General features: G+C 37.3%; 1 protein-coding gene and 1 long non-coding RNA gene across 7 annotated transcripts in view; one reads left to right on the forward strand and one right to left on the reverse strand.

Annotated features, from left to right (window-relative positions):
- The window catches only part of RapGAP1 (Rap GTPase activating protein 1), a 119,259-nt gene that overhangs the window by 25,411 nt on the left and 81,158 nt on the right, over positions 1–12,690 (reverse strand). Inside the window, exon 1 of one of the 6 annotated variants that reach the window (XM_089858701.1) lies at positions 6,040–6,278. The exons of the other annotated variants lie outside the window; for them this stretch is intronic. Coding sequence (XP_089714827.1) covers positions 6,040–6,155 — 116 coding nt within the window. The 5' untranslated portion in view covers positions 6,156–6,278. Of the gene's footprint in view, positions 1–6,039; positions 6,279–12,690 lie in introns of those variants that run through there. 6 annotated transcript variants of the gene reach the window in all.
- Positions 4,715–6,868, forward strand: LOC149710075 (uncharacterized). The gene is made up of 4 exons (XR_016376568.1): positions 4,715–5,303; positions 5,417–5,492; positions 5,568–5,768; positions 5,833–6,868. It is a non-coding gene; the product is annotated as an uncharacterized LOC149710075 (long non-coding RNA).

Consider the following 12,690-nt stretch of genomic DNA (forward strand, 5'->3'; position numbering starts at 1 on the left):
TTAGATAATAAAATAAAACTTTTTGGGCTTAGGCAAAAATAAATTCCAACTTGGTGAGCTAATAAATTAGATGATATCTCTTCTTCTCTCTCTTTTTCTCGTACAGATGTTCGCTTTTAGAAATTTATCTACTGGCTGTGAGAATAGCTAGGTCAGTGGTGATACCATGAAGGAAGGGTTCATGGAACTTTGCGAAAAAAAAACTGGCTTCCCTGATATTAAGGGTACTTCTGAATGGGTTGATGACCAGCTGCAAGGTCCCTAATATTTTTTAGAGGTCCCATATTCATGAATGGTGTAAGCCCAAGGGCCCCGGTGCACTGACGGGTAAGCCCAGTGCTACGTATAAACCCTGACGTTTAATTTAACGATAGGGTAAAATCACGCCTATGCTACAAAAGTTGAGTTAAAACTGCAAGTTCTAGAGCACAAAATAAATACATTTATTTACAAAAGCGTTTACTAGTTCATCCTCAATTTAAGGGCCACTCTTGACTCTCCTGAGTCTTAGTTCTAAGTACCTTTGGGCATCTCTGCCCCGGGGCTCTCGTCACAGCCCAAGTGCCCCCCGGTGCTGCGTCGGGTAAGCCCAAGGGCCCCCAAAATTATTAATCAAACCATGGATAGTTCTCTAGATATAAACGTAATTTCCCAAGAAAAAAAAACATCTTCATGGTATTTCTAATAAATACTTGGTATTTGCCATCCCCTAGCAAATCTCACAGACGCCTTTTTTTTGGTCTATTCTAACTAAATTACTTGGGATAATCGAGCGAAGAAAGTCTAGAAAACGTATTCATTTCACCAAAAACAGAAGATACACGCTACCGAGCATAAATTACTCTTATTAAACAAAAATTTTTAAGTCTGGAGCATGCGTAAAAACGCATCAATCAGCCGGATTTTTTTCACCCCGCTGAGCAAAACCAAAAGAAATCCAATACTTTTTGCAAAACAGTTCCCGCAAAACGCTCTCCCCCAAAAACAGAGGCGATACTATTTTGAACCAAGTAGCTAACCACTAGTAAGGACTTCAGTTAGTTGCTAGGTTTTCACAAGTAACCCGAGATAGTGAATATCCCCTCGAACACAACCATTCATTATGAAAGTAAGGGAAATGAACTACAAGGCTCAATATGTCAAAACGAAGAAGCATGGAGTAAAAACCAGCTGCGGAGGTTGTAAGGGGAGTTGCTCTTCGTCGTCATTGACCGAAATCGACTGGAATTAGAGTGTTATTTACACCCGGTATACAGGGTGTTTCTGATAAGTCTGCCCGGCATAATTTAATGGGTTGATATTCTTTGGGAAATCAATTTTGAGTCGAAAATGTAACTTCTATCTCCATTTTGCCACAAGGGATTTCAAGTTAAGATTGTCCAGAATATTTTACGGATGACCCCCTTAAATTTTATTAAGAAACTGATTCAAGACATTGATTTCTAATTTAATTAAGGGGTCATCCCTAAAACACTCATCAAATCATAACTCGATTTGAAACAGTGTCTCTTGTGGGAAACAAAATGGAGATAGAAGTTACATTTTCGACTCAAAATTGATTTCCCAAAGAACATCCCCCTTAATTTATGGTATGCAGACTTATCAGAAACACCCTGTATATCCCAAGCCAAGAAAGAATGCAGAATGATGTAGAGAAGAAATTAGGCTTAGTAATCGTGTACGAGACTACGACGTACAGTCATTTATTTCAGAAAGGGAGTACTCCAACCTTATGATTTGAATTTTAAGCCTAATTACACGTTTCTTTGGTGTAACTTTCGCGAACAAAGGAGCATACGAAGTACAATAGTCTGCTCCGGGACTGCTATTTACGGATTCGCGTTATAGACCATCCATTCCATAAATTACTTGCAGAAAAACCAACACACAGGCGGTAGTACGTCCTCTTACGTTATTTCCCTGGCGCAAAGAGGCAACACCAGATGGAGCCAGGGTACGCGAAGGTAGGCTAAATGACTCGTGCTGCCTCTAGCGGTGATGCTTTTTGGCGCCAGAGATCAGGTAGGCCTCCCCCACCCCTATGGTCCTTGCTTCTCTACCGGAATTAACGCAATGGTCTATTGACTCTTGAGACTTCATTTGGGTCTAATCTCTACAGCAGTGCATAATAAAATGACCATTATAGAGTATGTATAATGCATCTTTTCATATACCATAAGTATAGAGTAATTTTCGCTCTACGACAAAGTTAAGTAAGCTAAACTTGAATTTTAGTTATTACGTTTTTTTATACAAATACGCGAGGAGTTTGGGTGGTCTAATAATATAGAGGAAATGGTACTTGTAACGTTTCAGAGTAGGCTTGAATGGATGGTAAAGCACTCAGCGGGCGATAGGAGACATAGTGAGAAAGACACTATAAGCGATAGTTAAGTGCCAATCACTCAGCGGGTAGTTTTAATAAATTTATATTCCATTAATGGCCAGATGACTATAGATTTATACATAAGCGCGTGGGGTTCGTTTGGTCGGTTACCACGCACCTACAGTTAGTTATCGACAATTTCAAGTAGGTTTTCTTTTGAAAGACAAAATGGTTTTAATGGCACAGAGGGTAAAAAAATATATATAAATTATCTGAAAATTGGAATTATATCTCTAAAGTCAATAATTAACCAATAACCACTTAAGCCTAATGCATAATAGCGCTCGTTTTTAAGCGTTGCTAGGATACGCGTTTTCCAGCGTGAATATAGAGAGCTTTCAGTTGGAGGAGGAGCTGAGTCTCGTGACATAATTTACGCCACCATATTGGTGGGTTTAAAGCAGGAATGAAGCTGAGACCACCCAATATGGCTACCAGAACAGCGGTAAGACTTGGGAGGGTGTGACGTACTACTATCCCATCTGAAAGCTCTCTATAGCGTCACCAGATGTCGCTATGGTCGTAACGCGACCATTGGCTCCAATTTTCAAACGCAACGTTTCAAAAAACGTACACTACTGTGTGGTAAGCCATGTAACACTTTGTCGCGATTGGTTCTGACTATCTGATATCCACGTCACGTGTGAGAAGCATGTTTTGAAAATAAAGAAAGTTTAATACACCCTTTTCAAAGGTCAGAGGGTAAAATAGAGCCTGGTCACTCTGGTGTTTGACCACCTGGTTGTCTTAAGACGAAATATTGATGTGTATGTTTACAATAAAGACGTAAATTAAGATATGACTTCAAACAACACGGACCAAATTGTTTGCAGGACTGGAAACTTGGATGATGCCCTATTTAACGTCCTTGTTGTGAACCCTAATATCAAGCAGACGACACCACACGTAAACCAATAAAATTTGACACCAGTTAATACCCGGGGTCAACAATCGACAAATAAGTAAGAAGAAAAAAAAACCGCACCGTTTAAAATAGAAATTACAAAAAAAAATAATAATAATTCTGAAGCCATAAACTTAACATAATAAGAAAAATATTCTATTTTTACATCAAAGCTACGGTGAAATATCATCGGACTAAACCAAGTTATGGTCCCCGATTAAATTATAACTAGGGTAGGGAACCCAACCTTGGCTATACGGGAAAATGAAATGAGATTAATTATTTACATCGCCTATGGCTAATAATCAGACAACCAAGATTGAGTAAAAAGAGAAGTCCCAGAGAGATATATGGAAGGCTGAACGACATGTCAACCTTAGTAGGCTGTACACGATAAGGGATCCGTGGGTAGGAGATTAGTATTACCTTAACTGCAAAGTAATAACGGTTCTGAGCGATTCACTGAGATAGAAAATAATACATTATCGACGCAAACCCTGTAATTAAATGGCAGTCCCAGGAGAGCGCCTTGGGTTCCAGGTTCCTAAAGCCCTGCCCTCATATATATACATATAAACCTCTCATTCTACCCTGGTGCACCCCAGTGCAATCTAGGGTTATTTTCCAGTTCAAGAGCAGTTTGCAGGCATAGAGCAGGAAGCTAAGTGCATAAGCGCTTCAAAGGACAAGTCTAATAAAACCAAAACGTAGGGTTTTCGTTCTATGCGGTGTTCACGAGAGAATTTCAAAACCAATTTAAGCATAAGTTCATAAGATATGTTGGCCATAAGTTTGTCACTGGTAACTTAGAAACTGGAGCTTGTCATGAAGTGAGGGAGGTAGGTCATAGATTCGAGGTGAGTAAGGCGCTGTCAAAGGCTTACTACAGAATAAATAGGACAGATGGGCTGATAACCGAGTGTGGTCAATTTTCGCTTGTCGTTCTCGAATTAGCTCTCAATAGGTCTCTAGCAATAGATTTTTGGGTGGATCTTTCTTTTTTAAATATTCCAAAAATTTGTATCTTACTGAAATCTTAACAGATTTTAATGAAACTTGTTTTAAATTAATGAGAAAAATACCCCCTATCTAATTAAACTGGATCTAAAAAGGATTTCAAATGAGACTCTCCCTTTAAATACATCACTTCAAAATACCCAGAATAAAAAATAAACCCACCACTTTGACTTGGTCTCGACTCCTAACTACGTCTGAATTCTGGAAGGTGTGCAATTGCAACCAGACTATCCCTTTAAATAAGTTTCAAACCTCTTCAAAATACACAGTATAAAAAATAAACCCACCACTTTGACTTGGTCTCGAGTCTCGAGTCTCGAGTCTCGACTCCTAACTACGTCTAGAAGGTCTGCAATTGCAACCAAATTCTAGTGGGTTCCGGGTACAAATACACCGTGAAATAAGAATCAGCTTAGCTAAGCACTGCCCTCTAACACCCAAACCAACCCAGCGTGAGAAAATATATATTTTTACAGACACAGTCGTACGCATGCCAAAAAATTTATACATATATACAAAAACCCCCGCCGGAAAATGTAGTTTCAATCGTATAATGGCACTTCATATCATTGGCCATGGGGCTGGGGGTATTTGGGAATAGGGGGTGATGTCATTACTCGATATTGAAAGTCAATTTGAAGAAGCGTTAGACGTTAATAAAACCCAAAGGGGAATTAAGTTTAAGATAAGTACATGACTGTACAATCGTGCATCGAAACTGGTCCGAATTCCTGACGACGCGACTAATTTCAAAGAACATTGGTGGGAAAACGCCCGGAGACAGTCAACTTACTCAAGTTCAAGTACTTCAAAAATATACTTGAATGGAAATGATTTCGCGGTTTTCTTTTTTTAATTTTTTGTTTGGTTTTATTGATACGTGGGAATTAATGTTTTTTTAATTTTTTTAATTTTAGACTTCCGAGCTATAGATTCCATCAAAGGATAAAATTAAAGGGTTTAAGAATGGCGTGGGATTATCATAAGTTTGTAATCGTAAGTCTAGATTAAGTTTTCAATTTTAGGTGAAGTTACGGCCAGCGCTGTTGTAGGGAGTGAGTGGCTAATGTGTCAGCCTAGTATTTACAATGGGGGTCTTCCTACTCTAGCTTTCCAATCCGCCGCCATTTTGAGGGAAAGGGGAGGAGCTATAATCGAATCACACCCCCCTGATCTCCCCAAGAAGTATGGATAATATATGGAATGCATACTGCTATAAGGAATCATCATGTAGCCATTTCCCAACGAATCTATTTGCAGATTTTGTGGGAAGAGCTACTAATCATTATGTATGACGAATTTTACCTATAGCCAATAATCTATCGCTCTGCGCGTGCACCTGACCGCTACAAACCAATGGAATCACAGTTAGAAAGACGTCAGATTCTCAAATCCAGCCCAGAAAATCCACATAGAAATGAACGCGTTGGAGATATGGAGGCACTATAATTCCAATTATCTGTATGTATTCCTGATATTATATTATGTACAATAAGTGATTCAAAAACCCCGCGTTGCATTTTAGGAAATTATACATCCCACAATTCCGGGCAGCAGTGGCACATCAGTGTAAAAACTACACTATCTTCAAACATCAACTGGGCCAGAGTGCATGCTAACATACATCAAACGCATATTACTCGATGTAGACTTATGAAATTTATAATATAATAACCTTATACTACACGTCGCGAAGAGTCAAACTCAAATATAGTAAAACTCTGTAAATTACCTGTCTAAAGGCGAATTTGCGAAGGCTTTGGATAAGCGATTCACCACCCATTTCTTTTTTCTTATTAGAAGCTGTCTCTTTTGCATGATGCCAATGGTCACACTCAAATCTACCATATCATTAAAAAAAACTACATTCTTATAGTAGTAAAAACGTTAATGTTAAGTTCAAATTGACTGAAAAGTGCAGCCAGGATATTGGTCTTCCCTCGACTAATCACTAGATTCCCACAAAAATACGTTTTCAGATAAAAATGAAAAACTGTTGAAAACCCTTATCAATCGACACAGCGGATCAAAATATCAAGAACAAAAAAAATTATTACTCTATACACTTGTATGAACTATGAAGTGGATTGTATTAAGGGTAAACGGTTTAAATCACCCCTATAGTATAGATTAGCCAGGGTTTACTAATATGTCTAAATTAGAGGATTATGACGGATTATCCTTATGTAAAAGACGGGATTATCTCATCCAATCAGGAAGCAAAACACTAATCCCTGTAATAAGTCGTTTATTTTTATACCAGTGTGGTGTGATTATTTATTTCCATTGCGAAATTAACTTAGTTTTTCATTGGCTGCTAGCAATAGAACATTCCATTAATTAGTTACAGAGAAACCAACACCGTCTTAGGTTATTTCCCTTCGTTTTACAATGGTAATTAACCAGGTATATTACAGGCGAGGGGCTAATTACTCTCAGGTTACTGTATACCTTATTACTAGATGTGTAATCAATTTATCACTGTCAATCTTGTAAGTGTATACCAAAGGCTAACAAACCATGAATATAAAGTAATAAATTTGATATCAGAAAGAACATAACTCTGGCTTTTTCGTAACAGGTATAAAGGCAAAAGTTCATAGGTAGAAACAAAAAGTATAGTTTGTTCAAAGTTCCCAGTCTTGGGCTGTAGACTCCCATGTAATATGAGAAGCAAACGGCCCTCCTCTCAACCTCTATACGAAGTTACGAACCATCTAACCAGAGAAGAACATTTTAGAGGTCAAAGGTTTAGAGAAAATAGTAACATATGGTGGCGACCCAAACGATAATTTTTGGTACTAGAGCTAGCATCTGCTACTTTAGGAGCCTATTCACGCTTTTCCTCTGTGCTACGGTCGTGAAGGTAACCATACGCAGAGGGGGTCGACACTATTCTGATAGGTAAAAGGGGGGTTTCCCCATATTACACGGTGCCAGCACGCTTCATTGCAGTACACTTTTTGCTTTTATCTATAAACCTTTGGTACTAGACACAGTTTTCTATGTAGCAAGCAAAACATTTCCCAGTTCTTCAAGATAACAGAGTAAGTGTTAGAGTTATTCATGATTAAAATGAATACATTCAGGCTGTCGAAAGAAAATCCAAAATGCAAACATCCTTGAAACGATCGATACAGAGTAAATATTGACATTGTTTTATCTCTTAAATAACGCCGCCGGGGGGAAGAGAGGGGGTAGGAATTTATCACATCATCATATCCTTCTGCCTAAGGGGATTAATCATTAACCTAGAGAGTAATTTGAGCAATAACGTCACAGCCCCCCGCAATTTTCCCTAAATACACCGCACAGCCAAGGTGTGTGTATAAATACCTCATGGGCGGCAAAAAACAAATGATCTAATGATTAGGTAAACGTCATTTAATCCCCTTATCAACTGTGTGAACTAAATAATGAATTCATAATATCCTTTCAAGTTTCAAATTCCAAAGCTGGAATATTTTTGGTTTTCTTCCTATGATTGGTGATAAAAGTATACTTATGCAATAAGGTATTTACATGGCAGTCAGAAGGGGATAACTGAAGAAGGATGACACTCTTTATCCTCTTAATACTTTAGTTATGTAACATCGTTCTTCACAGGCGAGGGAGCCACTTTTTATTTGCTCTCTCGCTCAACAAACTAATTCAAATGGGTAGCTATCGCAATGCTAGGGTGAATTCTATAACTGTTTGGTATTTACTAAATCCTCAGCAATCAACCCATGCACAAACCTTGATTGTCTTGGAACAAAAACACGCAAGCGAATGGGCCTTGGCAAATAGTTAAGCTGCGCTAACTATTTATCGCGTATGTGATTCTGTTTAGTAAACATTGTACACTACAAATGTAAAATGATGTTGGGAAGAATCATGTCACAATTACCCCGATTTGTGGTTGGAACACTTCTCTTGAAGAGGAGTATTATACACTTCTCATACAGGTAATAATTGTGTTAGCCATTTTATTATCGTATCTAGGAGGATTTTGTGAGAAGAGCTAGACTAAGTGGACAACAAAGACATTAGTTTTGACTTCAAACAAAAGAACCCGTAACTTTGAAGCCCTATTTAAAGTCTTTGGATTCACATACCACCAGATGTTCCGTTCTAACCCTAATATCAAGCAGACGATAATGCTCCCCGAACCCCTTTCGAAAAGGGTATATTCCTCAAATTTTAAACACTGTTGAAATAAACATGATTGAAATTTGAATTATACATTATCTGATTTGGTATTTCGTTTAAAGAAACCGAAAGAGAAATTCTAGGCCTTTCTAGTAAATTTAAAATAAAGATGAGACTAGACCAAATTTTCCAGCAAATATTGCTGAAATCCGCAAGACAGACTTTGAGCAAACTTGCCTCTATCTTTAAAAATAAATGTATTCTGTTTCAAACTATACAGTATAGTTAATATATATCAAACTTTTCAAACTTCTGCTCAGAAAAAAAGAAAGAAGACTTCAAAGTAAAAATTCTCTTTCAACCATAAAAGATTGTGCAGACAAAAAAAGAAGCTGCCAGAAAAGCCCTTTAAAATAAATTCGGTTTCATAGGCTATATTTCTTATTTTAGTTTCAATGTGTTTACGAAGCGTTACGCTAGCTTATGAGGATCTAGCAGGCGTAAGCGAGTCCGTACCACTCTAAATATTCCATTCAGCAAGATCTGCACGTCCATTGACTTTGACTTTCAACGAAAAAGCAAAAAACGTGACAAAATTTCATCAAATATACCATAACCCATAAGCTAATAATTTTTTCAGGATACTTCTACTAGTAACTAGATGACGCTTTACCTACGTCATCTCTATGCATTAACCAGTATTAAACTTCAGTCTGAACATTTATTATTAACTCAATCTCTAACCAAAAATAATGAAACTTTGAATTTGATAATATTCCACTTTTACCTAAACTTTGAGTGGGATGCAAGCAACCTTCCCATTCGCGTATACTCAAGTAATGCAGAATCTACTTAGGAATAAATGCGATTATAAGCCTTGCCAAATATTATCAATCTTTCTGCACGCCAATAGATACTTTACTAAGTTGGAGCATGGATATGTATTATGGATTCCCATCTTTTAACTTACGTAAGGCGTTTCGCTTACGGCGCCCGTTCAGCAGAGAAAGAAATATAACTTCCAACCCCCCAGCCAACCTTGTGTGAGAGAGAGGGAAATTCGTATTTTATCTCTTTGCGCATGTGCCAAATTTCAAACTCACCACTCACTCGAGATTCTCGAGAGAGCTACAATTCCTTTCCCCCAAGAGTCCTAGCCCCTCCTGACTCGATCCGCGAGTGTACCGCGCGCGTATTTGGAGGCAAGCTTTAGTAGCCTTGTTGGGAATCCATAATGCGTAGTATTTACAGATATCCATGGTTGGAGTTAGTGTAGCCCGCGCAGCTTTAGTTTGACCCTTTATCAGGTTTGAAAAACGAGTGATAGTGATGGATGGGTTATCGCGTACACGTTGGGGAAAGAAGCCGAGGAGCTCTCTGGAGTATCGGAGCAAGGGAAGGATCATATTTTAGGAGGAGCCCTGAGGATGATGTGGCCGCCGCGTGGGCATGAAGGGCAACAGAGTATCTTCAACCCTGAGCATCAATCAGTATTGTTTCTTTCGTTCCTCTATACCCTACTAGTACTCCATTTTATTGTACATTGACCTTTGGAATCAGGGAGTTAACAGTTAGGATGGAACCTTTGATATCATCAACAATAAATACAAGATCGTTAAAGGAAAGGGTTAAGCAACAAAAAAGAAAGAACTGCCTTTTTTTCTAAATATGAAGGAAAAATATTAAAAAGAAAATAAATGATTTCTTAATTAAAAGAAATTATAATTTAATGCTGACTACTGCCTCGCCATGTTTAGAGCTGTCTGCTACCCAGAGCCCGACCGGGATTGGTTCAAACAATCCCAGAAGGGTAAGGGGTTCTGGCTTGCAAACGCCACTAAACCAATGGCGAGGCAGTAGTCCTTGATTATTTTTAAGACTAATTAAATGTACTAATTATTTTGAAATAAGAAATAATTTATATATATATATATTTTTTAATTTTCCCTTTTATATTTAGAAAAAGACCGTTCTTTTAAGGTACAATGTGTACCTTTAAATTGTGAAATTGGATTACTATTTGAAATTAAGTTCAACATCTACTCTTATTAATTAATTAATTAATACCTATCGTATTAATACATAAAATAATAACATATAAATATAAATAACAGAAGTTTTATACCTTCAACTTAAATTCTCTATTGTTAATGTTAACAATTCACAGACTTTCAATTAGTCTTAGTAATAAATAACGCCACACATTTCTTTCTCCACCAGTCCACCGACATCCGTTTCAAAATAACAATTATAATTTTACACCCGGCGAAAAACAAAGACAAATAATTATAATTAAATTTGCGCTCGAATGAATAAAGAATTTCTTAATAACAATTTAATTTCAATTTTTTTTTTCAAGTAATTTAAAGATTTTTAAGTACGATAAACCTACGATAAAGCAACTATAATCGAGTTCCACTTTTATAATTTCATATTTGGGTTCTTTTTCGAAATAAATTACACTTTTAGTTCTATATCGGCCCAGTTTATTTTATTCACGAATAACTAATCAAAAATAAATTAAAAACGTCTAGATTCTTGAAAATAAAAAGTAAATATTACGATTTCGATCTTGTTTCGTCGAAAGGGGTCGAGGTTGAATGGGAGATACATATCGCGTGTGACTTGGTGTGACGTAAACACGCGCCAGAAAGGGTGGCGACGACTGCCTTGTCAATTCATTCAACCCTTTTCTTCTTTTTTTACGATTTTGTATATTTTCCACATGGCTTAGTTTTACCGTCGTTAAACTACTGAAGTTCATTTTGTTTTTCCGACTCAAATTGTAAATGGACGCAGAACGTGATCAGAATCATGTAATTTTTAAACCTATTTTAATTATGTTGTTGTATATTGACATTGGTAAACCATAAGTTGATAAGAAATGTTCCATAAGTTTGTTACTGGTTACAAACTGCAGCTTGTCATGAAGTGAGGGAGATAGGTCATAGATCCGAGGTAAAGCGACGCCTGGTGAGGCACTGTGAAAGGACCAATCAGCGCTCTGCTTTAATATTAAACTATTTCATGGGGTTTGAATCTTTCAGTTATTTGTGATCATCATAGATGGGGTAGATGTACAGCGTATCACTTAAATTTTGTTAACAAGAAGGCAGGGCGTTACGCGATTGGTCGGAGGTGCAAATTTCAAACTACCTATGAAATCTCGAACAAATTTCAATTTTAAAATCATTCCGAGGTATTTCCTGGATATTCCACTACGCAGATTGGTCTTATAATTGGTAGAAGAATGGATTAAAATCACTTGAATTTCCTTTTCACCCTCCATTTACCACCGATTTAATCAAATTTAATTTTGCTAACAACAAACCCGTGACTCATGGATCGTACCAGGGATATATTTAATTTTAGAAGTAGGAATGGAGAACGGTTAGTATTTACTTCAGTCCGACTCATAGCCCAGTATAGAGCCCCTCCCTCCAACACGCAACGAAAAGTTTAAATTATCTTATTGGCTAGCTCACTTTAACTGCGTTCTGATGACGTTGCTGTCGGGGATGGCGAAAAATACGTAATTCCTTTTTACCTCTATCGCTATGACCCGCCTCTTCTTTCATACCCCCTTCGTCCCGTGGAAGGGGGTCCGGGACTTAGACGCGTGCCCAGATTACTCTGTTCTCTATTCCTACTTCTAAAATTAAATCTATCCCTGTAACAACAAACCCGTGCATCGTAGATCGTACCAACGCATGCAAGCAAACCAAACCACGTCACGAAATATATAAATCACTCATAAAATTCACGTAGCAAAAAATGGTTGCCCGTTAAAAAGGGGAACACCATCTTAAACACACTCGATTTCCAATTAATTCTTATACATTGTCGTCTGCTCAAGAAACAGGAAACTCCTCTTTACATACACAATATAAAGGTCCTTTTAAAAAATTATATAACATAAAAGAAAAGTCACCGTTAAAGATGATCGAACATCACGCTTTTCTATTGAAAAAATAAATGAATATAAAAAACAAGAAAAACCACAAGTTAACTTGAAAACAAAGCATATCGTTATTCATTCATATGTTCTCGTTGAATAGCGCCTAATAATGACACGGATTTTAATTTGTCGGTGGAAATAAATTACAAATCCAGCTCACGTTCGGCTAAACCATTTTTTTCTTCTCCTTAAGTTTATATGGTTCTTAAAACAATGAACTGGTTTCCTTTATTCCTATATACATGAAATATTTCTCCATCGTGAATAGGCCTTGGGAATGTCGGTACGTCGCTC

Source organism: Phalangium opilio, unplaced genomic scaffold (genome assembly GCF_054372755.1).
Source record: "Phalangium opilio isolate 3A_F unplaced genomic scaffold, DU_Popi_V2 ptg000011l_1, whole genome shotgun sequence".
In the NCBI taxonomy this organism is placed as follows: domain Eukaryota; kingdom Metazoa; phylum Arthropoda; class Arachnida; order Opiliones; family Phalangiidae; genus Phalangium; species Phalangium opilio.